This window comes from Rattus rattus, chromosome 6 (assembly GCF_011064425.1).
Source record: "Rattus rattus isolate New Zealand chromosome 6, Rrattus_CSIRO_v1, whole genome shotgun sequence".
Taxonomy (NCBI): domain Eukaryota; kingdom Metazoa; phylum Chordata; class Mammalia; order Rodentia; family Muridae; genus Rattus; species Rattus rattus.
Genome location: NC_046159.1, coordinates 14,972,143 through 14,999,815, shown reverse-complemented (window position 1 = coordinate 14,999,815; position 27,673 = coordinate 14,972,143). Strand labels below are relative to the sequence as shown.

Below are 27,673 nucleotides of genomic sequence, written 5' to 3'. Positions count from 1 at the left end.
TGGAAAATAAAAGAATGAAACAAACAACTCAAGACCTGTACTTCTTGATGCACTTCAGAAAAGCACTGCTTTTCTCTTGGTGCTGGGAACTGAACCCAGGACTTGGCCCACACAAAGCAAGCCGTCTACTGCTCGCCTCCAGCCTTGGTGCACCCCTGCTACAAACCTCACTCACAGATCTCAGCAGCTCCTGTACATCACAGTGTGGAAATGGGTCTTCACAGTCTACGCTCTCTCAACAGTCGTCAGCCATCTCGTAATTTGCCTGATAGGTATGTTATGGTGTCTGAAGACCTCCTTTCTCTTCAACGTGAAATACTACACAATCCAGGCTGAACTTCCAGGGAGGCAGGTCTAGCCCACTGCTATCACGTGCAAAGGGAAACCCTTCTAACTTGCAAGTGGTAGTTTTGGCACCGAGTATACCATCCCAAGTATGGTTTCAACTGAGTATCAAAATGATCAATATCAGATCAGTATTGATACCCAGATGGTCGGTGAGCTTTCTAACAGAACAAGAGTCTACCATCTTTCTACTTGCTTATGTACCTTTTAAAGTAACCTAGTTTGTAAATTTGTAATGTAATTATCTAAAAAAAAAAGACGTGGCAAGGAGCACACGCATGAAGGTAAGAGCCGACTACAACTCCAAATGGTCTGTGTATGATCTCATGACTTTTGTTGTAAGGATGGGCAAGCTTATCTTAAAATCTTATCCTAAAAATTCATGCAAAAAAAAGGGGGGTGGGGATCATGCATGAACTGTTTCTAAAGTACAATGACTGCAAGACAGGGGCAAGGGCCAGAGGAACTGACTTCCTAGTGACACCGCACACACCCATGCCTTGTGCTGTCACACAGCCTTGCCGCAGCCACACTGAGCAGGTTCCAGGCTTTCGGCATCAGCACCGATAGGACATTATCACAGCGCTTTGGATGTTTTGTTTCACCTTTCTGTCCAAGCAGGTGTCAAAGGCTGGGAGGATTTTCTGGATTAGAATTTAAAAAGCTGAACATTTCCAGTCTTATATGAATGGGGAAAAAGGGAAGCTGCTCAACAAAATTCTGTAAATCTAAAATCATGGAAAATGATAAGAAGTTTGACATAGGTTTTAGACCTAACACAAGAAATGATTTAAAAACTGATTCAATGCAGTCACACTTCGCTCAGTGTTTTATTCAAGCAGAATTAAATACACTGATGCTGGTAAGCGGTTTCCACCGTGCTTCCGTCACTGTCGGGTCACACCAGATCACTGTGACTGAAAGGCACCGGGCACTGAGGCCCACAGACCCAGCCTGCCGGCTTCAGACAGAGAATGCAGCACTACCAACTCTGCTGGCGTCTGAGGAGGTCGGAAGCGCGACCTGCTCTGCACGCGCACGTGAACACACGCAGTCACTTCTTGTTGCTGCCTACAAATATGTTCCACTCATGTCAGGGAAACTAACTACATAAAACTTTCATTTCGGGTCGCAGAGACGTATGTAAATGCAGCAGGCTCCTGCTGTTTGCAAGTTCTCACAACTCTCTGACCTGTCTCATCCGGTTCTCAACCGCATGACTCTTGTGTAACTGCCTTTTAAAATACATAATGCCGGGAGAGAGCAAGGATTTACAGGTGGACAATGTCAAGAATCCTATTCTTTCTTTGGTGATCATGGTCTGTTCACTTGACACTAAGTGTGTTCACAACTGGAATGTGGAATGCGTGTCTTACCTGTAGGACCTATGTGTGGAAGGACTGTTGGAAGAATAACCAAACTCCATGGTATAATGGGATCGCTCTGTGGCAGGCGATGGTGGTGGGTTCAAAATCTAAAAGGAAAACAATTAAAATATTAAACTAAAGAAATCGCCACAGATCCTGTGTCTATTCATCTCTGTGTCCTTCCTTTTCCGTCACAGCATTATCATATTCTTCTTCCCCAAACAACTACCTGAGCAGCTCTTCACGACTGCGGCTCCCTTTTCTAGGTCACAATTCTCCATCCTGACCAGTGCCAAGTGGTAAGGGGAAAAACATGTCACCTACATCACTGGCTTGTTTGGCACAGACAGGCTCTATTTTTTTAAACAGAATTTACACACACACGCACGCACGCACGCACGCACGCACGCACGCACGCACGCACGCACGCACACACACACACACACACACACACGCACACACACAAGAGCACACATGCGTGCATGCGTGCATGCATCTGCAGGCCAGAAGACAACCCTACTTGTCATCTTCAGGAACACTGTGCACTCCTTTAAGACACGGTCGCTCACTGGCCTGGATTTGGCTAACTAGTCTACAGGCTGACCAGTGAACTCCGGCCGGGTCCTCCTGTTTTCTGCTCTGCAGGCCTGGGATTATGAATGAGGACCAGCTTTTATCTTGTGCTGGGGATGGCACCTAGGCTCTCTTGCCTATGAGACAAGCATTTTACAGACTGAACTGACTCCCCAGCCACAGGCTGCTACTTTTAGGAGGTTACAGTAAAGGTCTTCAGTCTCTTTGTTTCTTTAGCAGTTTAACATTTACTTGACTTGTCTAATCTTTCAACTATACTTACTATTACACAGGAAATTTAAAGGATGTCACGCACAGGGCAGTGGTGGTAAATCCTACGTACTGAAGTCCACACCCAGCACTATTTTTATATTACAATCACTGAGTCACATTTAAATGAATTTGTCTAACATGCTGTGCACTGTACCAGTGTCAGAAAAGCAAGAGTGGGCCACTTACTGCAGGGAAGTAAGTGCCTTTGGTACTGGAAGAGCTGCTTGAGGACGCTCCCGTGACGTGTGCTCGATCGTAGGGGGGCCCACTGCTCCCCCCCATGATACTGAGAGAACTGATCATTGATTTGCCTCGAGACATCCCTGAAGGGAAGAAAAATGAAGGGTGAGTAGCATTTACAAGTATACATGAAACAGCTAATCAATACTCAAGTTACGAGCACATTGACTAAAGCAACATACGCCCTCTTCCTACTATAGCTGTAAAGCGTTCATGGAAAAGGGAAATGAAATGAATGATTTCACGGAGAACTAGACTCAAATAAGGTCATGTCCAGGGACCAGGGAAACAGCATGGAGGATTAAGGAAAGGACTATGGGGAGGAAGACTGTCGAGCAGAGATCAACCAGCAGACAAGCTCCAAAGAAAGCAAAGCCTTTTTATGAGACAGACACGGTGCACAGACGATACTTCTTTACCACAGGACTGGACACCTCTGAACTCAAAACTGCTAATGCCAAGGAAAAAACACTATTTGTTCCAAGTCTGTCTGCATTTCTATGGACTACAAGTAGGTGTGGCAACAAGGACGCACTATTATCTACCAGCTTAAATATTATAGCTTTTTTGAGAGTCACAGCCATAGTAAATTCCTATTTTCAGAGATCTCCGACCAGGCATCAACTCCATTGTATTAAAACACAAGATTCTTTTCACTAACTGTACCACAAAACCCTGGGAAAAGCTTTACTGCCCAAGAATAACATAGCCAGAGTGGAACACTGGCATTTGCCTACACCTAAACCACGCTCACACCAGTGTGCTCACACCAGTGTCAGCACGTTAGATCTGGAGAGGACAGAGGAGGGTACACTCTCTCCCTGTCAACCAGCTATTTCCAAACTCTTCTTTGTGAACAGCAAATTGGTCTGTCTTTCAACGCCTTTATTCCTACACTCAATAGCCTCAGGCTCCCCCAGTGGTGAAGGAATTCACCAAAGCACCGGCTGACATTTTCAGTGGTACAGTCAGAGGCCTGGAGCGGGCAAACGGAATGATACTTAAGTCTTTCTGCATAGAAAGTCAGTATAAAAGTGTAAAAAAAAAATTCTCACAATTCCTTAAACCCAGAGTAATCTAGTCTGTAATCCTAGAACTTAAAACTAGACAAGACCAGATTCTCATAAACCTGTCTTCACTTACCTGGGAGAGATCCAGACAGAGAGCTTGGGTGAGGAACATAACCAAGGGGCACAGAAGCTGGGCCGTGAACCACGTAGTCATTAGTCATGGTTTCCCCATCCCCCTTCATACGAGGACACAGCATCCTTTGGCAGATAAAGTATATGGTTCCAGACACAAAAATGGTGACAATTACTCCGATAACGGAACCAACTGTGTTGGTGGCCTGTGGTGCTGGCTCCTCAGTTGGATCTAAAGTGGAGAACACTGTAGTTATCTAATAGAAAAACAACTGCATATTCAAAATAGCAATACAAGAATGCGAAAGTAAAAATGTTAATAAATCAAATACATAGTTTATATATAAACACATATACACAAACATATCATGCAACATAAAGATATGAATTAAATGACATTATTTAATTTAAATAAACTTAAAGAAGCTACTGTTAAATGAAGATACGACAACAGGCCAGGAAGTGTCATTGTAAACTTTTGGCCAGAAGGGTCAGATCTAGAGAGACATCATCAAATGCTTTCAGTGGAAAGGTGAAAAAGCCAAGAACAGCCCGGAACTAGAGCTTAGATTTGAATAGTGCCACTTAGGTTTAGTGAAGGAAATCTGTAAGCTACAGATGAGTGAAGGCACTTGGATCCAACCACTACTGTCCTCAGGCTCCCTGGCTGCATGAGAGCAAGAGAAACACAGGTCCTTGATTACTAAAGGATTCGAGGTGGATCCCAGCACACCCACCTTCCTGGGTTTCTGACTAATTGAGTGTTTAAGAAGCAGAAGGCATGAATTTGGAAAGAGTAAGAAGTAGGTTATCAAGTTTAGCACCCACAGTTATTAAGAAGAAAAAATTCTTCCACTCTGGCTAGTTAACCCATGGATAATCTCATAATTGAAGACCCCTTAAATACTTCCTGCTTGCTGATACCCCAATTTCCTGTCATGTAGCTACACTCATCCCTAATAGAAACAGGAGTGACAATGGCAGGGAGCAGTCTCTGGCTGTGGCCATCAGCTCCCGATTCAGTGTGTCCTCTGGGCACACACTCTCTCTGTAGCCCCCACCAGTTGCCATCACTTTTGTATTCTCTCCTGGTGCCTTGCTATGCCTCCCCAATGCCAGGATTCAAGAACGCATCCTTCTCTTGACGTTCTGCCCCACACTGCTGGTCTCTGGGTCACACTGTTGTTAGGCTTCCTCCCTCGCCACTGCAGGGAAATGGCTCTCCTATTTGCCATATTTGAGAGATTCTTCAACTCAAAGACCTCTCTACATGCTCAATAGAGTAGGCAATGTTTTCTTTTAGATGGTATCTGCCCACTGTGGAAGACACCGTTCTCCTACTTTTTCTGTTTCTTTGTTAAAACAGGGTCCCGCCTCGTCCAGGCTGGCTTCGATCAGCTATGCAGCTGAAGCTGCACCTCAAATTGTGATCTCATGCACCCCTACTGCTGGGGTCACAAACGTGGACAACCATGCCTATTTACTAGTTCTGACTACTCCTGCTCCCAATTCATTGTGTATGCTTCCCTGAGCTATTACAATGTACTGTTTTCTCCATTGCTCTCTGGAGATTTTGTCCATCACTCTAAGTTCAATTACCATTCACAGTCTGGAGAGTACAAACACCTTCCTGAGCTGCAGACACATTTGATCAAGCTCCTAACAATTGTGAAAAACAGTCTATAGTTACCCTTAACGTAACAGACCAAACTCACCACTATCACCACCTCTCCAGATGTGAAACAGATAAACCAGCTCAAGGCCAGGGCAAGCTGTAGAGTGCACGCCTGGGACAGCCATTTACATTTCACAGACAGCAGCCTGCACTGATTAGCAGAGCACTGCACCCACACCAGGGCCGGAGGTGGTGCTTCAGCGCTTAGTTTCTGCTGTGTATCTTGGGTACAACTCCAGTCACTCTGAGAGGTACACATGGGTCAACTTAATGCCAACTGTATCTAAGTGGCGACCAATCCCTGTGTCTCTGAAGTAACTGAAGCCCCGCCTTCCTTTCCCAGCCACGCTGCTTGATCCTCTTGATTTAGATCATCTTTTGTCAGAACCACAAAAGCCTCATCAGCAGATGGTGGAAAACTTAGAGGGTTGCAACCAGCATTTAAACCAAAGGAAAGAGAAACCATCAAGATGTAGCCTAGCACCTTGTATGCATAAATGCTGCTGTGTGACACCCGTTTGTCTACACATGCATCTCATCACTGCACTGCTCTTGATGGAGTCCAAAGAATTTGGAAAATCAACAGCCTAGTAGATGTTTCTGCCTACAGTCTTAGCACCTGAAACACATTTCATAGCATTTGCTCTCAGGTTCCCACCCTCGTCCTTTCTTTCAATGTCAGTGATCCTGCATGTGAACTGTGTACCACCTCCGCTCACTAGTAGAAAAGCAAACAGTACCCTGTGATCTCACCTTAATGATCTTACACTACTGCTCTCTCTTGGTGACCCCCTTAAGCACAGCCAATGTGGCAAATCCATTAAACATAGCAGTTCGAGAAAGGTGACTGGTTTCACACCTTTCTGGCTCTAAACATAGGCTAGCATCTCTACCGATCTGTAGAACAAATACTTTATCAGCATTTGATCTCAAGTACTTTTCCAGGAAGCTGCTTTGATCTACTCCATCTTCATTCCTAAGAAGCTGGCTGTCTCCTCCTCTGTGCGACCACTTGTGTGGCTTTATAACAATTCTGATGCTCACTTTACTCTGACAACAGTAGTACCCCCGTGGACCAGATTCCATCTTCACCAGGCTAAATTATTCATTCACTCAAGCAGTTCATTCTCTTTACAACCATGAGAAATATCAGCATCATTTTACAGGTGAGGAAACCGATACTTAACGAGAACAAATATTTTTCTGCTGAAAGAGCGATCTGTGGTTCCAGCCCCCATCGGCAGTCCTGATCCCACCTTCTCTCCATCTGAACTACACAGGCCATCCCTGGCACACAGCATGGGGAACCAGTACCTGCTGAAGGATTTATGAATGCTCAAACTTTTACAACTCTACCACAATTTGTGATGGTCAATCTACTTATGCTAAATTCTACTCAGAATTATGGGTACTGATTTGGGACACACTGTATGTTAGAGCACTGACCAAAAGTTATAAGCCTTGAAAAACCGCAGGCTGTTCAGTCACTGGCCACTAAGTCTTTGGGTGTTCCACGGCCTAAGCATGTTCAGGCTGCATTGGACATGCGGTAATCCTAAGACCCAGGAACCTGACGAGAGACTGGCTTGTTTGAGGCTGCTCCTGCACTGGTGAGTTCAAAGCTAGCCTGAGGAGCAGGTGAGAAGCTACCTCAGCGGGAGCACGGAAGAAGAGACCCAGGCAAGCAGGCACAGAGGGGGTAAGGGAGAGAGGATGGCAGGAAAGGAGGAAGAGAGCAATCAGGTTCGAGATCCCCAGAAACTGATAGAAACGTTTCAAGAAAACGGTTTAACACAACCTAATGTTCGGAATGAAGTCCAGATCACCAATTAATTTCCATGTTTCTAAATTACTGAGAATTCTGTGATGACACTTGTGGCGAGGCAATGCTTATTCCTTCCTGGTGTTTAATAAACCTGGTGTTTAATAAATATATCTTTGCACAAGGCAACTACTGTCTTTAACCGATTATTAAAAGCAAAATGAAGTATCAGCACGATTAACTAGTATATATGTTCTACGTAAGAAAATCAGAATTGTAAGTAAATATAAAAAGAAAAGGAAAAGAGACTTTTCAAATTCTCCTTTCTGAGGGATTTACAATGCTCTCTCCCTACTTACAGCAGTCCAGTTCATCAGATCTGTCACTGCAGTCCACATTGTGGTCACATTTCTTGTGCTTTCCAACGCACTGACCATTGGCACAGCGGAACTGATCAATTAGACAAAGCACTAGAAAAAAGGCAGAGTTTGATTTTTATCACCATGTAAAGACAAATTCCATCAAATGCTTTCTAAGTATAATCTAAAACACCAGGCTCAGACACAAGGTGAGTACTATCTCTAAGGATTCCCACTGGTAGAAATGATATTCTCTGCTTTGCTCTTAAATTTTTTATTTTACTTAATTTTTGGTGCTATTTTTCAATTTTCAGAACTACTGGTGTGATTTGGATAGTCTAAACATATTCCTTCCTCCAAAGGTCCTATGTTGGAGCCCTGGTCCCTAGTGCGGTTTGGAGGTAGAGTGAGCTGAGTGGGAGGTAACTGGACCTCATTCTCAGAATGTGTTAGGGAACTCTCAATGTACCCTGTGTTAGCTCTTGAGAAAAACTAGGACTACAAGAACAAGCCTGTGGCTGGAGCGATGGTGTTCTGGTTAAAAAGCACTCTGTCCCTCCTCAGCACCACACAGACGCTCACAACCATCTATTACTCCAATTCCAAGCGGTCTAACACCATAGCTTCCTCAGGCACCAGGCATAGAGGTATTCTGTGCATGTGATCAGATGAAACACGTGACAAATTCTATTTATTGTAAAATGTCTGTTTATTTTTATTGAGTTCCCTTGGCTGTAACTGTCCTACCTCTGTGTGACCACTGTTCTTTTTGTCAGTTCCCCCCTCCCTTGTTCATGTGACAAACATTCGGGCAAAACACATTTTAAAGGGAGATAAAACTTGTCCCTCCTCTCACCCTGCCCTCCTCTCACCCTGCCCTCTGCAGAGATGACTCTCCCAAATACTGTGTTGCTGTCTGCCGTGAGGGTTTCACCAGAGCCCAAGTTTTAGCCAACACTTGCCCTTGACATTTTGGAATGTGAACTAAATAAGCTTCTTTATAAAAATGTCACTGTGGTGGTTTGATTGAACAATGCTTCATGACAAGGTCACATACTTAAGCACTTGGTCCCCATTTAGTGGAACTGCGTTAGATTATGGGGAGCTGCAGTTTTGCTGGAGGGGGACATCACTGGGGATGGGCTAAGCTTACAGTCTCCCCCCTCTCCCAGTTCACTTTATCCACTTGCTGTCTTGAAGTAGAAGAAATGATCTGTCAGCTTCCCTGCCTTTACAGACTCTCCCTCTGGAACCTTAGGCCAAAATAAATTCTTTCTTCATTAAGTTGTCCTTGGACAATGTGAGTGTGTTTTTTATCACAATCAAGTCATTCACCACCAAGGCATTTTAATAAAGTAGCAAAATAAACACATTAATCTGTACAGAATTTACACATATGAAATGGTTCAAATAATTAGCAACATACATAATGTGCATGGCATAGTCAAACACGAAACTCAAATCTGAGCCAAAAGCCAAGACAAAAACAAAACAAAAGAACCCTGGGTGTTCAATAACTTGATTCAAAGAACTATCAACCAAGCACAGCGGAATTCTTAATACCTTCACAGTTCTTCTCATCCGATTTATCCTGGCAGTTCGCATCACCATTGCATCGAAGGGCGCCGTCAATGCACTGCCCGCTGGCACACTGGAACTGAGACTCCGAGCACACAGGACAGTTGAGCTCATCGCTGTGGTCTTCACACTCAGTAAACCCATCACACCGCCAGGCCACAGGGATGCAGTCAATGTCCCCAGTGAAACACGTAAACTGCTGAGGAGAACATGTTGGAGGCTCTTCACAAGAACAGTGGAAGGAGAGACAAAAGGAACAGCGGTCACACAGAGATAGAACAATCAGAGCCAAGCCAGCTTATTCAAAATACAGACATTTTTACAACACATGCTGATCTGATCACAGTCATCCTGGCGTAGTTAACTAGTAAGAACACAGATATTCTTATAGTTGCAGTCTGAAAGGACTAAAGTATCTTCAACCCACCCAGGAATAGCTACCATGACTGCCAACTTCCAAGCTTTTTAAAGTTAGCTTAGAAGGAACAGAGCACCGAGGTTCTCAAAAGCCTGCTCGCACCCCCTGAAGACCCTACTCCTTGTCACTGGGTCCATCATGTTAGTGTCAGAACTCAGCCCAAGAATGGAGTCTTGTGAGAGGAATCCTGAGTGCTTGTGAGAAAACTCCAAGAAACAAAACAAAGAGTTTTGTGACCTCAGTTTCTTCAAAATCTTGTAATGTGTTTTCATGCTCCTTCCAGGTATAGGGGACAGAAGTGAGTACACGTCCAGATTCCCCATTATAACTACTGTTATTGTCTATATGTCTCTATGGAAAAGCATGTTTCTGCCCGCTGTGGCTTCCATGTGCAGCCTGCACCCTTTGTTGTGATTGTTCACTTTACTCTTAACCCTTAGAGTGTGGATTGTCTGATGCTCTGAGCAAAGCTGGCTTTTGTATGAGACTTTAGTCAGCCTTATTTCCCATTTACACTTCCAGGACCACCAGCAGGCAGAGTGGTAAACAAGTGAGAGCTCTTTTTACAGTAATTCTGCAGTGGCACTAGCATTTTCCACATCTGTACTGACACCACAGAAGAAAGACTTGTGGGTAAAGCTGCAAACTCCTCAGTAGACTCAAGGTGGCCAACCACGGTAGGAGGAGTGAGGCCCTGAGGGCCACGGAGCCACAGAACTACACCTTTAATGAACAAAACCATAAGGCAGTAAGAAAAATGCTGTTAAAAAAAAAAAAACCAAGGCAAGCTCTTTGTTACTGTTTGATGAGATGGGAGGCATACATTACACTTACACTGTAAATCTAACCAGGCTAGTTCTTAAAAGGCAAGCATCTGTTTACATTGTAAACATAAATCAAAATGAACTATTAGTTTTATCTAAAAGAATGACAAACAGGTATTCAGCAGGAATTTAAGCAAACAAAAAAACCCAAAAGAGCCTTTTACCTAAGTAAATAAACAAGTAAACAAACAAGCCAAGCAAACAAAAACAATGGCCAGTTTTGTAGCTAATTATAAAACTGGAACTTAGGATCAGAAATTCAAGTTCTGGACAATCTGAATCTACCCAATTCTGCAAATTTGACAGATGAGTAGCACCTGAATTATTCTCACGAGAGGGGTGTTAACAATACCAAATGCAAGCTTTTCACACTGCATAATAAAACAGATCGCAATCTTAAAACCTAGGAATTTCTTTTTTAAATTTCTTTCCATGTATGTAGGTACACAATGTCCATGTATGAGTGGGTGCCTGCATGTATGTAGGTGCACAATGTCCATGTATGAGTGGGTGCCTGCATGTATGTATGTGCACAATGTCCATGCCTGGTGCTCACGGAAGCAAGAAGAGAGCATCATTTCCCCCAGGAACCAGAGTTACAGATGGTTGTAAGCTACCAGGAGGGTGCCAGAAACCAGACCTGGGTTCCCCATGGAATCATTTCTCTCTAGGCTTCTGAATGAAAATATAATACCTCCAAAAGACTACGTTCTCAAACTGTATGCCATATACAATCCACAGAAAATAAACAGGTAGGGACTGCTGGCCATGATGCTGTCCGTTAGCAATTCTGGCAACTGGGAGATGGAGAACCTCAAATGTGAGACTCAGACAGGGTACGTGCCAGCAATCCTGTCTCCAACAACAATAACAACAAAATCAACATTAGGGGACAGGTGGAGCAGGAGATTGAGGCAAGGTCTCAGTCTATAGCCTAAGTTTGCCTCAAACTTGCAGTAATCCTATCTCACCTCCTAAGTCTGGGGCTACGGCACAATCCACCCACTGTCGTTTTCTTTTCTGTTTTCCTTTACGTCCCTTCCCTCTCCACCTTGTATATGGTACAGGTCAGAGAAGGACACTAGTGCCCTGCTTTACTGCTCTCCACTTAAGACGAGGTCTCTCACTAAACCTGGAGCTACACTGGTGGCCATAGAGCCTCACTGACCCTCCTAACTCCATCCAGCACTAGGGTCACAGTACACATAGCCACGCCTGGCCTTTATTTACTCTTACATGGTGTTTAGAACTGTGACTCAGGTCCTTGCGCTCGTGCAGCAAATGCTCTTAGCTCCTGAGCATCATCTAAAGCACAGCCCTCCTCACAAGTGTCCATACCCTGCTCCTTTCTTTATTTTTAAGAGTCAAAGTCTCATCCTGTTTTCCTGCTGAACGCTGGGCTCAAGTAATTCACAACCATCCATATAATTTAAACTGGTACTACAGGTACATGCCATCACACACAGGAACATCAATGGTGTGCATGCATGCATATGTGTATGTACACACACACACACACACACACACACACACCCTTTGGCAGTACTGGAAATAGAACCCAAGGATTTGCAAATAGCAGGTGAGCAACTATCACTGAGCTACATCCTTATCTCAAAACACATATTTTAATATAAGGTAATGCAAGCTAATGTTACAAACAAACCTACGATAAACTATTGCTTGTCAAGACTTAGTATAAAACCCAAGATGAATACCCACATTATTAGGAAAGGCTATCGTTACTTGTGCCTGCTCATGGGGGTCTCTGTGCAGGCAGAGAACAGTCAGTGCCAGGCACTTCACTGTACTGGTCTCTGAGACAAGACTTCTAATAGAGTCAAGAGCCCCTCCGTCACTTCAGACTGGCTGATGAGCTACAGGGACACAGGTTACAGATGTGCACTCCACCCTGGTTCTTCCCTGTGGGTCCCGGGGATGAGAACTAACAGTGCAGAGGCACATCTCTCTGAACCCTGGCAAAGCTACCATTACAGTCCATTTCCTATCCAAATGTCTATGTGAGGCCAAGTTTTCTTCATACGCTCCATCCAAAACTATGTGTTATAGAAGAACAATGCAGAAATCATGAAAATCCAGCAGAACAGTAAAAGGATTTACAAAAATACACAAATTTACAAAAATATCAGAACTCTCCAGAGTAAAGCTTTTCTGCCTTAAAACAGTTTTCTTAGCGTAAGTCATTTACAGAAGTGGTTGGCATTTAGTGTGGTTACTGCGATCATGATTCCCTTGCTTTACAAATGAGAAAAGTGAGTCAGAGAGGCTAAGTGATGCTCGAGGATGCACAGCTGACTGTGTGGTACACAGGGATGTCACCTCTAAAAGGACGAGAGCAGAAGAACTGGACTTCATTAAAGCCCTGTCACCCTGTGCTTGTTTACATGAGCAAAGTCTCACTGTACAGTCCAGGCTGGTCCTGAGTTGGAGAAAACCCTGCCTCACCCTTCTGAATGCTGGATCACAGTCTGTAATCCTGTATTACGTTATTAATATCACTTAATATATCTTACTAAACTTACTTCATTAAAACATCTGCTAGTAAATCCTCTAGGGAACACATACGCTTACCATATGCTGATCAGAAAAGCATCTTTAAAACAGACTAGTGCAGATGATAGCCGAAGAGTTTATATGGTAAATCTGAAGGACTGTTTTCTTACGTTTATTATGTTTTTAAAAAACTATATTAGATTTAAAAGCATAAATATGACCTATGTTCTTTATAAAAAAAAAAAACTGTGAATTTGCTTAAAGCAGGATCAGGCAGTAAGTACAACCTGACTGGAGTGTAGTTCACACTGTGTAACATGGGAACTGGCAGCAAGGGTGGCGTCCAGAGAGAGTTCCCAGTAGCAATTAAAGACTTCTCAGAGCACAGGGACCCCACGTACACTTGATGAATAAGGAAGAGGAGATCACACAAGAAGAGAAACACATATTTGTAATGGCACAAGTACACAGAAGCACGCGGAAACAGAACTTGCCAGCGTGGGCATCAATCAAACTCTTAAGTCAGATAAACCAGAGAGCAAGCTGGGAAGAAAGACAGCATAGGATGCATAAGTAAGGCAAGCTCAGAGGCGAGTTGTCCAGTACAGTTTAGTTCCTATACTTCACTTATTTATACTGTGGAATCAATGTAAGTTACAGAGGCCGCCTAGAACACGACAGAAGCTCCATTAAAAATTAAATACAACGGTTCCTCAGAGGAGTATAACTGTAGTGTTACATAATGATCTATGACTCAGTAATTAAAAAGTGCTGACACATTTATACGATTGGATCTCAAAAATACATTATGTAAGAGGATTATGTAAGAGAATCCAACACCCAAAAGATCACATGCCACGGCCCCAGTGATAACGTTCAAAACACTGGCTCTGACTGGGCTACAGTCTGCAGAGTAGTGGCTGCTCCCAGAACTGCCTGGAGAGAACTGAGGGCTCCTTCCTCTTCCTCCATTTTCTTTCCTTCCTTTCCTCTGTCCCTCTGCTTCCTCCTTTCCTTCTCTCTCTAGTGGAGGACTGAACAAGGCCCCACTAAATGCCCAGGCCTATCCTGACTCCCTCTGCGGCCCAGCGCTGGGATCACGGGCATGTGCCACTGTGCACAGTGCAGCATTTTCTTCTGTGATTGTGCCAACCTTTCCTTCCCACCTCCCTTCACTCGTTCATTTCTGTTTCTTGGAGAAAGGGTCTCCTTGCCTAGGCTGACCTTGAACTGCCTCCATCTCTGAGGTGCACTATCTCCAAGAGTACTTTCTTAAAGCAATGTTCTACATCTCGAGTCAGGTGACATTTGTATTCATCTTCTAAAACTTGTTATTAATCTTATATACAAATAAAAATTATCAGCAAAAAGTTAAGCCGCTTTACGATATATTTTCTAATGGATATTGGGATTTTCTAATGGGATACTGGTTCAGTTTTATCTGTTAAATTTCTTCAGGATTTACTTTTTAAAGCCAGTCTAGCACTCTATATCGAAACACAATTTCTTTTAACTATGATAAAACATATGTAACAAAATTTTATCAACTGTATCATTTAAGGGTATATAATTCAATAGCATTAAATATGTTTACACTGCTGTGCAAGGTTTGATTTTATTTCATTTGTCCTAGTTATTTTTCTCCTTTTAGATAAAGTCTCCCTAAGTTGTCCAAGCTGGTCTCAGACTTGCAAACCTGCTGGTCTGCCCTGCTGTTTGGGAATTGCAAGCATACATACCCGCACCCAGTAATGCTTCTCTCTCCTCCCCTTATTTCAAGTTCTAGCACTTAAGTTTCTGTAAACGTGAGGTCTCTGAAGAAGACGCAGCGGTCAGTCTCTACCCAGAAGAGGATATGCAGACTTTTAGCCCCACAGAGTAGCTCCCTCCTCTTGAACTAACATTATGAAATCATGCCATGTTTGTGTGTGTGTGTGTGTGTGTGTGTGTGTGTGTGTGTGTGTGTGTGTGTGTGTGTGTCTAGATTCTCTGGTGAGACAGATTTCTGAGATTCCGTACTACAGTCAAGAGTATAGCAGAAGTGCTTCCATGCTCTCAAACTGTATGTACAAACTTGACCTTCGAGTTCCTGTAACATAAGCAGAATACATTGCCACTGCTATTGAGACATGTATTATATCTTTAAAAAGTCAGAAAGATAAAATTTACTTGTAATCCGGTTTTATCACTACATTTATATTCTGGATATATAATCTTTAAAAAATATGCATCTTTACGTAACTGTCACCACAAAAGAAAACATTTTCAATGCTCGGAATAGAAGGGAAGACCTCAGATGTGCTGTTCAGCTGTGCTCCTGGCAAGACAGAATCATGGTGATAAGACCATGCCAGGTACAGTGGCAGATACTGCCCCAGTCGCTAAGGGGTTGAATTAGGAGTCTCCCAAGAATCCTTGAACTCAGCAATGGACTGGACAACATAGTGAGACTCTATTTCAAAAGTCCCCAAAGATTCCAACACCTAACAGATTGTGCGATCTTGTGACACATGGCCCTAAAATGGAAAACATTTAAGATCTAAACAAAGATCCTGTGGTGAGTCTCAGTACTACAAAGAAACAAGCAAACAAACAAAAATAACTTTTCTGCTTAAGCCAAATACATTTTTATACCAGCTTTATAACCACAGTATTTATCAAGCACACAACTTGGGCTGGAGATAAATGCTCAGTGGTAAAGCAGCTGCCTAATATTCACAGCGCTACTGGGTTCAATGCTATAAAGCATTCAATCAAATAAAGTATTTGAACTCACCTGCTGTATTTATTTTTCAAATAATAAAAACTAGATTCATTTCAAATCACTACCTGTGCAAATAACAGCGTGTCACAAGTATTTCCCTTCAACTGAAATCAACTGTTAAATTAACTCCAGTAAGAAGGCTTCTTAATTAAGGATATGAACATTATTATAGTATTTAATACTGCCACACTATGACTTAACAACAACAAAAAAAAAATACCAATTTGTTACCCACCAGGAGTGATAACAAACTTGACTAAATCACAACACCCTGGGGAGAGGACACAGTGGGTGCAAGCATGGGACTGAGATCGGATCCTGGGAACCCACATAGGCAGGATGCGGCAGTGTCCAGCCTATCCCAGAAGCTTACAGCCACCAGCTTGGGTGCAATGGTGGACAGACTACTTAAGGTGGAAGGTGAAAAAGCTCCTGACGTCATCTTCTGACCCCGCAGACGCGTGCGCTCACTCATGAGAACATGCATCCCTACACACATGCAGACATAAAACTTCACACAGGTTTTAAATTTTTCTTTCATTGTTGGGTTTTATTTTTTTTTCTCTTTTTTAAAAACAACAGGAGAATCCTGATGGATTTGAACAAGAAAATATTCTCTTTACTGGACACACTCCAGAATTCAATGGGTGAAGACCAGAGTGAGTTCATTTCACTACTCCCTAGGAGATGGCGAAGCTACTGTATTATTAGGAAATATTAATTCACAGGCTGAAAACACCATAAGACATATATAATAAAATACTACTTGACTTTAAAAAGAGGGAACTCCTATCATGTGCTGTAAAGAAATGAGTATAGAGAATACATATTATATGAAATAAGAATGGTAAACATCACATAATTATACTTTTATGTGTAATGTATAAAACCCAAACACACAAAAACAGAGTTTGTTAAAAATAGTGGTCATTGGAGGCTGGAGCAGGAGGGAAAGGTCTGGGAAGCAGGTGGGGGGAAAGGCAAGTCTGGGAAACAAATAAACAGAACACAACGACCAATTAAGTCAGCAGAGACAGCAACTTCACTGACTAGCAATATATGATTAGATACCTAGATCAACATGTCAAAGTCTGGTTTGCACAAGAGAGAGTTCAACATTGTTACCTCCACAGGACAGCTCATCCTGAAGCAGAACTAAGTGCATGGGACAGGAGCATCTTGTGGTACCATCTCCTTTTACAAGGCAAATATGTGAACAGCCACCATTATCCTGGGCACACGGGTGCTGTCCTGGAAGAGTTGATTATCACAATCAATGATCTCCACAAACAATGCCAAATATAAAAAAGCTCTGACTTTACGACTACACATCACAATTCTACACTATCCCTGTATGAGCTCTACCACAGCATTACACATGACCACTGCACGAAGGAGGGGAATGAAATGGGAGTCTGCTATGTCCAAGCTAGTCATAAACTCTCAGGTTCCATTGATCCTCCTATCACAGACTCCAAAGCTACCCAGATTACAGGCATGAAGACCTAGCACGTTACATCACTTTCAACTATTGTTGGTAAGGGCTGGGAAAAACTGCTCTGTTTAAGAGTGCGTGCCGTGAGTGATGCCCTGAGTTCAATCCCCAGCACCATACAAACAACAACAAACCTAAAAATGATAATAAATAAAATAACTATGATATGTTATGATGTTAATTTTGTAATTACGATATGAATTACAAACATGGGCGTGATGGGGCACACCTATATTCCTATCCTAGGAAGCAGAGGTAAAGGCTCACCATAGGAGAGGCCAGAACTAGTCACATGGCAAGTTCTGGGCCAGTAAGGACAACACAACAAGACCTTATTTCAAAAAGGCCAGATAAATAAAAAATGACTTATAGAACTAGAAAAGTTGCTACAGAGACTGCTGACACTTACATAGTTTTATTTTAAAATTGAGAATTCTCCTCTAAGTATTTTAACTCTGAATGAACGTTTACTTTCCTAAAGGATAAATTATTTCATGTTAAAAGGTATGTTTTAATAAAGAATTTATAGAAAATTAAGGTAACAGAAGAAAGAACTTTATGGTACTATGGAACTGAGACAAAACCACCTGCTTGCTCAACTGCAACGAAGCATCACAAAGATCCGAGTGGCTCTTACTGGTGACGTGTCAGAGGCAAGCCAGTCCGCAACTCTTCAACGTCTAGCTTAGAACTTGAACTTTCTGCCCTGAGTTTGCTATTTAGCTCTTGTTATAAACAATCTGATCTTTGCTATTACAGCATCAGTATCATTACCATCACGCAATGTAGCCATCAACTATGATCTCTTTTCCATCATAAGATGGATGCTACATCAACCTTGTTGATCAAGTATCTACAAAGGAGTGGATTGCGCAAAACAGAAAACACTTACTGTATTTGACTATTTATCAGCAGAGGTGGTTCTCAGTCTGTCGCGCATACAAGACTGTTCATTTATCTACTTAGTCTAAAGACCAAGCCCAGGCCCCGTGGATGCAGTCAGTCCTCCACCACTGAGCCATACCCAGGTCTTGGTTTTACCAAGACTCGGTCTAGATACATAATTCAAACTAGTTTCAAATTCGCAATCTTCCTGCCTTCACACCTAGTGCTGATTATAGGACTATACTTCTTTACCTAGCTTCATTATGATTTTGATAAACCCAAATCACACACTATTTAAGTTTTTAGAAACTACAACAAAGTGTTTTTCTAAATATAAAAACAAAATAAAGAAGAAAAAAGTCAAGAAGCCATGAGACCATGTCTTGATTCGTACAGCACAGCAACGCCCTTGGCACTGTTCGCCTCACTCACTGTATTCCTGAAGGTTCAGTTCCTTCACTGCATGGATGTCACTGAGCTGAGCAATCCGAGCCTGGACCTTGGTTCTGCCTTCGCGACCAGTCATGTCAATTTTTTCAATCATCTGTTGCTGCTTATCAATCCAGTAGAGCCAGTTCTCAAACACAGTCAGACCCACAGGCTGCAATATATTAGAGTCCTCTAGCACGATCCTGTTGGCACCTTGAAAAGGAAAACATTGAACAGCAATGATTTGTGTTCCCAAATCCCACTGTCAGCAGTTACCCCATGAATACCAGACAGATCCTAAGAGTAAGAGAAATACGAGCTCTTCACCACAAGACTTAAATGTAGCAGAAAATGGTATGAAACCAGACACATACAACTAGGAGTTAATCCCAATACACGGAGAATTTTCTAGTTTTGAAATGTAACTTGGGACAGCAGGTTTCAATTTGTTTTTAGCAGAATCCATTTCGCATTAAATTTTATGAAAACCTGACACAGTAAAGCACATCAAAACAACGTTTGACTACAAGAAATGATGGTGGCAAACATTTGCTTAAAACGTCTGAGACATTTGTGAAAAACAATTCCACTACCACTCGACCTGGCTACTCAGAACACAGTCCATGTGATTCACAGGTAATGGATTAATCCTATGATACCCTGGACTCAGCATCTAAGAACAGGGATGTAAGTGAGGGCAGATTAACTTGTGTATGCTGTGGTAATGCTACAGCACAGACCAGCGATATGTGGTACCTCTGGGTTTGGTGGCCTCCATGCTATTGGAGGATCTACGAACATATCCTCTAAGGAAAACGGAGGACCACATGCAAGTAACAGGAACTGTGGAGAGCACCTACACTCTGGATCTGATTCCCAGCACCGCCATGCAGCTCACCCATCTGTAACTCCAGTCCCAGGGAGTCCTCCACAGGTACCAGGTACAGATGAGTTGCACACATGCATTTGGGCAAAATACTTTTTTTTAAAAACTTATGTCCCAAAGAGTGGAAAAGACAGAATGTGAGGTTTCCTGTCTTATCAGCAAAAGGAGGCCCATCTAAATGTGCAAAGTGCAAGATGATGACAGAACAAAATTCTCAACAAGTTTAAGATTGATCCAAACAGGCAAATTCTTCATCATATATATAACTTAACAGTAAATTCACATTCTGAATCCACAGAAAACTCTAGAAACAGAAGTAGAAAGGGCAGCTGGTTACAGTGGTGTGAACCCACACACAGCTGCCCAGCAGGAGCCGGCAGTGGGAGGCCTTCAGTGTGCAGCTCACGTGGGCAGGCCAGGCAGACATTTGGGATAGGAAGCTACAAACAGCAAACAAACAGGGAAATCAATACAACAGAAATGCTGTTCAGTTTCAATAAATAAGGTGAAACACTATGCTACTTTGATAAACATTTTTGTTTATTCTAGAGGTTTTTTTGGGCATGCCTGCATGTGTGTTTGTGTGCACGTGCGTGTTTTTTCGAGACAGGGTTTCTGTGTGTAGCCTTGGCTGTCCTGGAACCTGATGGCCACCTCCGCCTGGCTGTGAAGTGCATTTCAAACTACTAGACTGGTTAAACACTCCAACACCGCCAGTGCTGGAGACAACTCTCATAGACTGTTGACAGGGTCTTTAGAGTAACAGGAACTGTCGAGAGCACCTACATCTTTATCTGTCAGAAGTGGTGTATGTATGTAAGTTACGGTCTGTATTACATAGAAACTCACCTACTACTTTTAGGTCACAGAGAAATGTTCACAAGAAGATCCATGTAGCACTGTGGGGTTAGTTGCTTTTAGGTTTTATTTTGTTTTGTTGAAGCAGGGTCTTGGCATTAGGCCAGGCAGGCCTCACCATCAGACTCTTCCTGCTTAGCTGCCTTGCTTATTCTTGATGGAACTGAGAATCCGCACGCGGACATGCTACAGTGAGCTTTTCCGGGAAAGACGATCACAAACACTGCTCAGTGAATACAGGCTACTACTTATGTAAGGCAGCATGTGAAAGGGACACGATCCAATCGAAGGTTATCTCCTTTAAATGCTGATAATTGTGGACAAAATCTTCTCCACTAAAGGTTCTGCTGTTTCTATGTTGGTCTGCAGTCAGGACTCACCATAGCACACCAGGAAAGGGCTCTACCACTGAGCTCCATCTCCACTGCAAGGAACATATGTCACTTCTACCTCCTGACACGTGCTGGGCACAAGAAACCCTAACATACTTTTGCCACGCTGACAAAAATAAACAGTATTTTCAATTTTATTTTCCTGGTCACTAATGAGGCCGTGCAGAACCTGGCCATGATAGAAGATAGAAGAGGTAACTGTGGTTACAAACAGAGGGCCATAAAGAAGTAAAGGGTAACAGTGTGAGGATGGGAAAGTGATGCCTTTGGGAAGGGTGAACGACCAGCTCTTCCTTGGCTGAGAATACTCTCAAGACTCAACAGAGACTGAAGAGTCACGCTTCAGAACAACGCCTGCACACGTAACACTGTGTGTGTGAAGGTTTGCACACGCAACATTTTATATGGAAGAATGAGTAGCGAGAACAGTCGCAGGCCAGAGTTCAGAGAAGACAACAATGTCAAAGTCGAGGAGAAGAATTAGGAAAAAAGATTCATAATTTGCAGATCAATGAAACTACTGAGCAATTAGTGAACAAAGAAAGTAATCAAAGATCTCCTCAACTCACATGATGCTTAATGATAAAATTATAATCATGTACAAAAAAACACAGGAAGAATACAAGTTCTCAGCAATGAACTCATTGTAAAACTCGAAACTGAAACACAGAACACTTGGGGCACCTGAGAGGTCGCTGCTCTCAATTCGCCGGAGGTCAGAGTCAGCCCAGAAGAGCCTGCTCAGCTTGCTGTCGAGAGCCAAAGCGACGGGCTTACTCAGGCCACTGAAAAAGAGAACCTCCCGTTCTGTTCCATCCAAGGCAGCCCGTTCAATTTTGGGAGATCTTTCCTGAAGATTGGTAAAATACATATACCTACAGATAACAGGAGAAAATTAAAAATCACTGAAGAATCGGGGAAACACAATATTCTTGATAAGACAAATGCAGGAACATTTATGTACAACAGCTCATTGGAAGGACTCCTGCCTAACATGGGCAAGGCCTTGGGTTTGAACCCCAAAAACACAAACACAACTTTAAAAAAGATAAATGGAGGTTATGCTTTTAAATCTATTTTAAAATGTTCAGCTATCTGCAAACAAACAAAAATTACGTATAGAACTGAGTAGATCTGGTTAAGTCTCTCTATCTCCTTACGGAGGTGCGTTACAGTGAACACGCCCCGCTCCTTCTGTGGCACTCTGGGGTCTGCACTCTGGGGTCTGCACTCTGCAGTCAGTCACTCTTAGCAGGCAGTGTCCCGGGCAACAGTGTGCTGGAGCTTCTCACTGAAGCACAACTGAGAGTGGCTACCAGTTACCCTTTCTCTAGGCCCTCCTGCCCTGCCCTGGTGTCTATTTTTTTTTTTAAAAAGGTCAAGAAATATATTATTTTTAATAATAGTAACAAATGGTACCAAGAAGTTTTCAAAAAGTTAAATTTTATAGATTAAAAAAAATATCAATGGCCAGAGAGATCCAGGAACAAATTGTCAGTTATTCCTCTCGTTAACCTTTTTAATAACTAGAAATGAGACACACAGAGCACGTACAGGTTCCATCCCTTTCCTGTGACTCAAGAAGGGATCATTTCCCGCTGACACCCCTGTCATCTACTCAGACGCATCTGAGCACTGCACTGTTTACCAATGCAAAGCTCTGTTACATGAAGGAAGACATTTGAGTCATTCACAGAGGAGCGGAAGGTCTAGTAATAACTACAGACTGAAGACAGTTAGGTAAGGCAAACTGGAATGGCAGCGTGCACTAAAGAGACACAGAGTGAGCAGGGGAATCCAGAGTGGGAGAATCCCATCTGCCTGGGCGTGGAGGAGTCAAGGGAAGCTACCCAGAAGGTGTGGCAGTGAAGTGGCCCTGGAGGTGTGGGTGGGATTTAGAAGTAAACCATGGAAGAACTCTGGGCAGTCCAGTCAGAGAAAGCAGTGAGAAGATGCAGGCAGGGCACGGGAAACACTGAGTGGAGTTGTATGCACTGAGAGAGAAAGGAGGGTGAGGAGGCAACAGAGGCAGAGGCTCAGGCTGTGAGTTTGAGACATACCCTTTCTCGGGGTTTACCACAATGGCTCGAGGTCTGTCTTGCTCGCCTTTTAGGACCACTCCAACCGATCGACCATCTAATCTCGTCACATCAATGACATTGGTAGCTTCACAGGTCCAATAGATGTAACGGCTATAAATATCAATGCTGAGATCATAGGGCTGTATTTCAAGGTTCTGATTTGGAACCGAGCTTACAACTACAGTAAAACCCTAAAGAAAAGAAAGAAACATACAAGTCAGATTCCACACCAGACAACCACAAGGCAATAAACGCAATTCTTAATTTCTGTGATCACACATCAGAAGGGTATCTGGTCTTTGGAGACTTTCTTTAAAAACGGGTTTATATGAGTGACGTACTTGCTTATTAACGTGCATTTCAAATATACCCTGGCTGCTTTAACCTGGAACAGAAGAGGGTGGTGGGGACAGACAGATAGGTCTAAGAATCTGACAAAGCCTTGATCAGAGAGGGCTTTCTCCCAGAACAACAAACAACTGTCGCTCCAATCGCAACCTAAAAATACATCTAGAGCAGTGGTCCCCAGCCAAGGGTGATGCTACTGTACCCAACAGAACGACACAGATGTAGGAATGTGCTCAGATATTTTGATATCAAGATGTGGGAATCCTACTGGCTACTACTCGGTGAAGACCAGGAATACTGCTAAACATGCTGCAGTCCATGGAGACATACCACGTCTCCACAGCCGCACATACGCGCGCACACGCATACACGCGCGCACACGCACACACACACATGCATGCACATGTGCGCACACGCACACTGCTTTACAGCTGTGGTTTTCCATACATTAGCTTCCTGCATGCTGGGACTACTGGCGTACATGGAGATGTTTGGCTACAAAATTAATAATAGTAATTATTATCATATGACTATTATTAACATAATTTTTTCTTACAAAGCCAACCAAAAGATTTATCTATTCTGCACAAATAAATTTTATTTCATTTACACTAGGATTCTAAGTTAATACAACCTTTTAAAAAGTTAATTTATTTGTCATGTCTGTAGCTGTATCATTTCTGTCTACCATTACTGGCCACTAGCACTGCCCTATGAGTACAAGGAATTGCTAAATGGTCCTCCACACCCTATTTATGATTCCCTCCTCGTTCTTTACCATTAGAAAGACACAGAAAAACTGAGTAATCTCATTTCCCTAAATCTTAACACATTCAAAATGTAACACCCAGTGGCTACTGTAATCCGAAGCTTACACTGACTGAGCCCAGAAAGGAAAGAAGAAAGTTTAAGTATATGGAAGTCCATGACTTGTGCATGGCACAAATGAGACTGCTAATATCATTAGTCTCATCCTACAATCCCCAAAAATTTACCAAAAATACTGAATCAAATTGTTGGTGTTTTTAATTTTTACTAAGATCATGTTTCTTACTCAATCAATGAGTCTTTTAAATAAAAGTTATTAGTGATGTAATTACTATCTATACAATCCCTACCATTAACAGGTAGAGGCTTTATGCCTTGCATTATGTTCAGTCAAAAAAGTCACTAAGATTTCTAGTGACTGACAGAGCTGGGAGAGGAACTAAGGCCTACTTGATTTCAAGACACATTTCTGCACACAACAGGATAATGGAAAAATGGCACGAGCAGATGTAACCAGCGGTGAAAGTCACTAACGACCTCTTTCCCCTGATACAATGTGGAACCCAATGCCATCATCTGATAATAATGTCTCTAGAGTAGCTACCTTCAGAAGTTAAAAATAAAAAGGTATGAGCCCTGGACTTCCATGTCCCCTGTACGCAAATGAAGCAGTGTGGATGGTTGGAACAATTTTAGTCAGCAGTGAACTCTAGCTTAAGCCTGAGTTACCTGGCCACCATCTTCTTGTGCCTTTCGTATCATGTTTTGTCGAGAGTCAATCCAGTAGAGCTGCTTGTCCAAAGGGTCATAATCAATGGCCCGGACGTTCCGAAGGCTGTGGATAGGAAGGATGATGTCAGGACTCTGTTGTTCATCAATCACCATGCGGTTGATGGCGCTCTTCTGACTGAAGAGCAGGAAGGTGGTAGGAGCTTTAAAAAGAAAAGAGCAAATCTAAAACACAGTGAGGGACGAGGGTCTTCATCAACCTCAAGGTTTGATGAGGCTGTTACATGACATGGATCTCCAACAGAAAGGAATGCCAAGGCTAAGAGAAGAGCCCTTTGACACGCCTCCAGAAGCTTCCTTCACAGTGAGAAGGATCACCACTCTGATCTCAAGCCAGCTGTAACTGTTTCCCGTGCCCTGCCTGCATCTTCTCACTGCTTTCTCTGACTGGACTGCCCAGAGTTCTTCCATGGTTTACTTCTAAATCCCACCCACACCTCCAGGGCCACTTCACTGCCACACCTTCTGGGTAGCTTCCCTTGACTCCTCCACGCCCAGGCAGATGGGATTCTCCCACTCTGGATTCCCCTGCTCACTCTGTGTCTCTTTAGTGCACGCTGCCATTCCAGTTTGCCTTACCTAACTGTCTTCAGTCTGTAGTTATTACTAGACCTTCCGCTCCTCTGTGAATGACTCAAATGTCTTCCTTCATGTAACAGAGCTTTGCATTGGTAAACAGTGCAGTGCTCAGATGCGTCTGAGTAGATGACAGGGGTGTCAGCGGGAAATGATCCCTTCTTGAGTCACAGGAAAGGGATGGAACCTGTACGTGCTCTGTGTGTCTCATTTCTAGTTATTAAAAAGGTTAACGAGAGGAATAACTGACAATTTGTTCCTGGATCTCTCTGGCCATTGATATTTTTTTCCTTTAAGATTTTTTTTTATTTTATATATTTGAACACAGTGTCACTGCTTTCAGACACACCAGAAGAGGGCATCAGATCCCATAACATTTGGTTGTGAGCCACCATGTGGTTGCTGGGAATTGAACTCAGGACCTCTGGAAGAGCAGTCAGTGCTCTTAACCACTGAGCCATCTCTCCACCTCCTGGCCATTGATTTTTAATCATTTAGCCTGTTTTTCTGTCTTGCAAAAATACTAGCGATCTTATTTTTAATGAATCATTTAATAAAGACATAAAAGGTTATAGATTAAAAAAGATTTTTAAAAAGGTTACAGGGGTTGGGGATTTAGCTCAGCGGTAGAGCGCTTGCCTAGGAAGCACAAGGCCCGGGGTTCAGGCCCCAGCACCGAAAAAAAGAACCAAAAAAAAAAAAAAAAGGTTACAGATTTTGATTTGCAAAGGAAAAAAATGATCAAAAAAACTAATCATAGATCCTCATTCGGAATGTAGCTCAGTGAGAAAAGACTTGCCTAGCCTGCAAGTCCTGGGTTCAAGTCCCTCAATTCGGCTAAAAAAAAAAAAAATTAGACACTTTAACACTATTTTCTATAATGTTAAAAACAAGTGTTAAGGTCGGATACCGTGGCTCCAGCCTCTAATCCGAGCGCTCTGGAACTAAGGCAGAACAGTCAGTGCAAACGGGAGGCTAAGCCAGTGTGACACTGTCTAAAAACAGAGACCTCCACACGCACACATACAAAACAAAACAGAACAAAAACGGGTTGGAAAAACGGCTTAGTGATGGAAGAGTGCATGCTGCTCTTGTAGAGGATATGAGTTTAATTCCCAGCAGTCACATCGCAGATCACCCCAAACCAAGGAGACCCAACATTCCTCTGCAGTCTCCATGGGTACCAGGAATATATATGGCACGGATACACATGTTCGGGGAAACATTCATACATATAAAACAAAAATAAAAACCACACAAAACAACAATAAGTATTTTTAACTTCACCAAAAAATGTTCTGTTTCAATGGTAAGATGATAACCCAATTGATGAAGTGAGGAAGTGTGTCCAAGAGCACACCCCCACCCCAGAGACCGAGTCTGACTCTGTAGTCATCTCCAGTTCGGGTCTTATGACCAGCCTGTGCCATATGATGAGGACCTATCTTCAAACCCACCCGACAAAAGGCATGTGAGAGTGTTACCACAACAGGAGACCTAGAAGTAATTTGAAATCCTAATATAGCCACTCCCCACTCCTGATGAAGATAGTTTATCAGTACCAATTCTTTAATTTGCTGTATTTTTCCCTATACATATATATTTACCACAAAATTTATTTTAAGGGGCTGGAGACACACACTGGTTGAGAGCTCTTGTTGCAGTACAAGATTCTATCCCCAGCACCCAAATGGTGGCTTACGGCCTTCTGTAACTGTAATTCTAGGGGCTCCAATGCCCCTTTCTCACCCCAGTAAGCACCAGGCACACCTGTGACAGACATACACACAGGCAAAAAGAGCAATTAGAAAAAAAAATCACATTAACATACTAGATATAATTGCCACTATCATACTATTTCCTTTGGGGAAACTACTAAGGAGAATTAACACCACCTGAATACAAGCACCCAGGGCACTGTGACAGCTGACCAACATAGAGATAGCCACAGAGCGTGGCACATAAAGAATGGAAGGGCTAGGCAAGGAAACAATTTGTATCGTGAATAGGACTGAAATAGATTGCACTGTGCTACTTAGGACCACATGCCATTTAAAACTTACCAATAATTTCTGGAATTTTCCATGTATTATTTCCAGATGGAGGCTGACTACAGGTAATGGAAACCAAAAGAAATGATGGTGGGACAGGGGTTGCTATAGTCTATACACATAAATTTGATGATACTTTATGTTCCTTGGTGTTCAGCCATTACCCAACTCAACAGACACATCCTTCTCACGGATGCGGGCACAGGAAGCCATGGCAGAACTCCTCGCCTGACCCCTGATCTGCACAGTGCTGACTTATGGTTCTGGGCTCACTCACACTCATG

At 42.9% G+C, this 27,673-nt stretch overlaps 1 protein-coding gene across 1 annotated transcript in view; it reads right to left on the bottom strand.

Annotated features, from left to right (window-relative positions):
- Lrp6 (LDL receptor related protein 6) overlaps positions 1-27,673 on the bottom strand; it is a 124,115-nt gene that overhangs the window by 4,736 nt on the left and 91,706 nt on the right. The window contains exons 13-22 of the mRNA XM_032905546.1: positions 24,703-24,905; positions 22,837-23,048; positions 21,461-21,651; positions 18,644-18,853; positions 16,957-17,082; positions 9,300-9,536; positions 7,737-7,847; positions 3,942-4,172; positions 2,745-2,881; positions 1,722-1,819 (exon numbers count right to left, since the gene is read on the bottom strand). Coding sequence (XP_032761437.1) covers positions 1,722-1,819; positions 2,745-2,881; positions 3,942-4,172; positions 7,737-7,847; positions 9,300-9,536; positions 16,957-17,082; positions 18,644-18,853; positions 21,461-21,651; positions 22,837-23,048; positions 24,703-24,905 — 1,756 coding nt within the window. The remainder of the gene's footprint in view (positions 1-1,721; positions 1,820-2,744; positions 2,882-3,941; positions 4,173-7,736; positions 7,848-9,299; positions 9,537-16,956; positions 17,083-18,643; positions 18,854-21,460; positions 21,652-22,836; positions 23,049-24,702; positions 24,906-27,673) is intronic.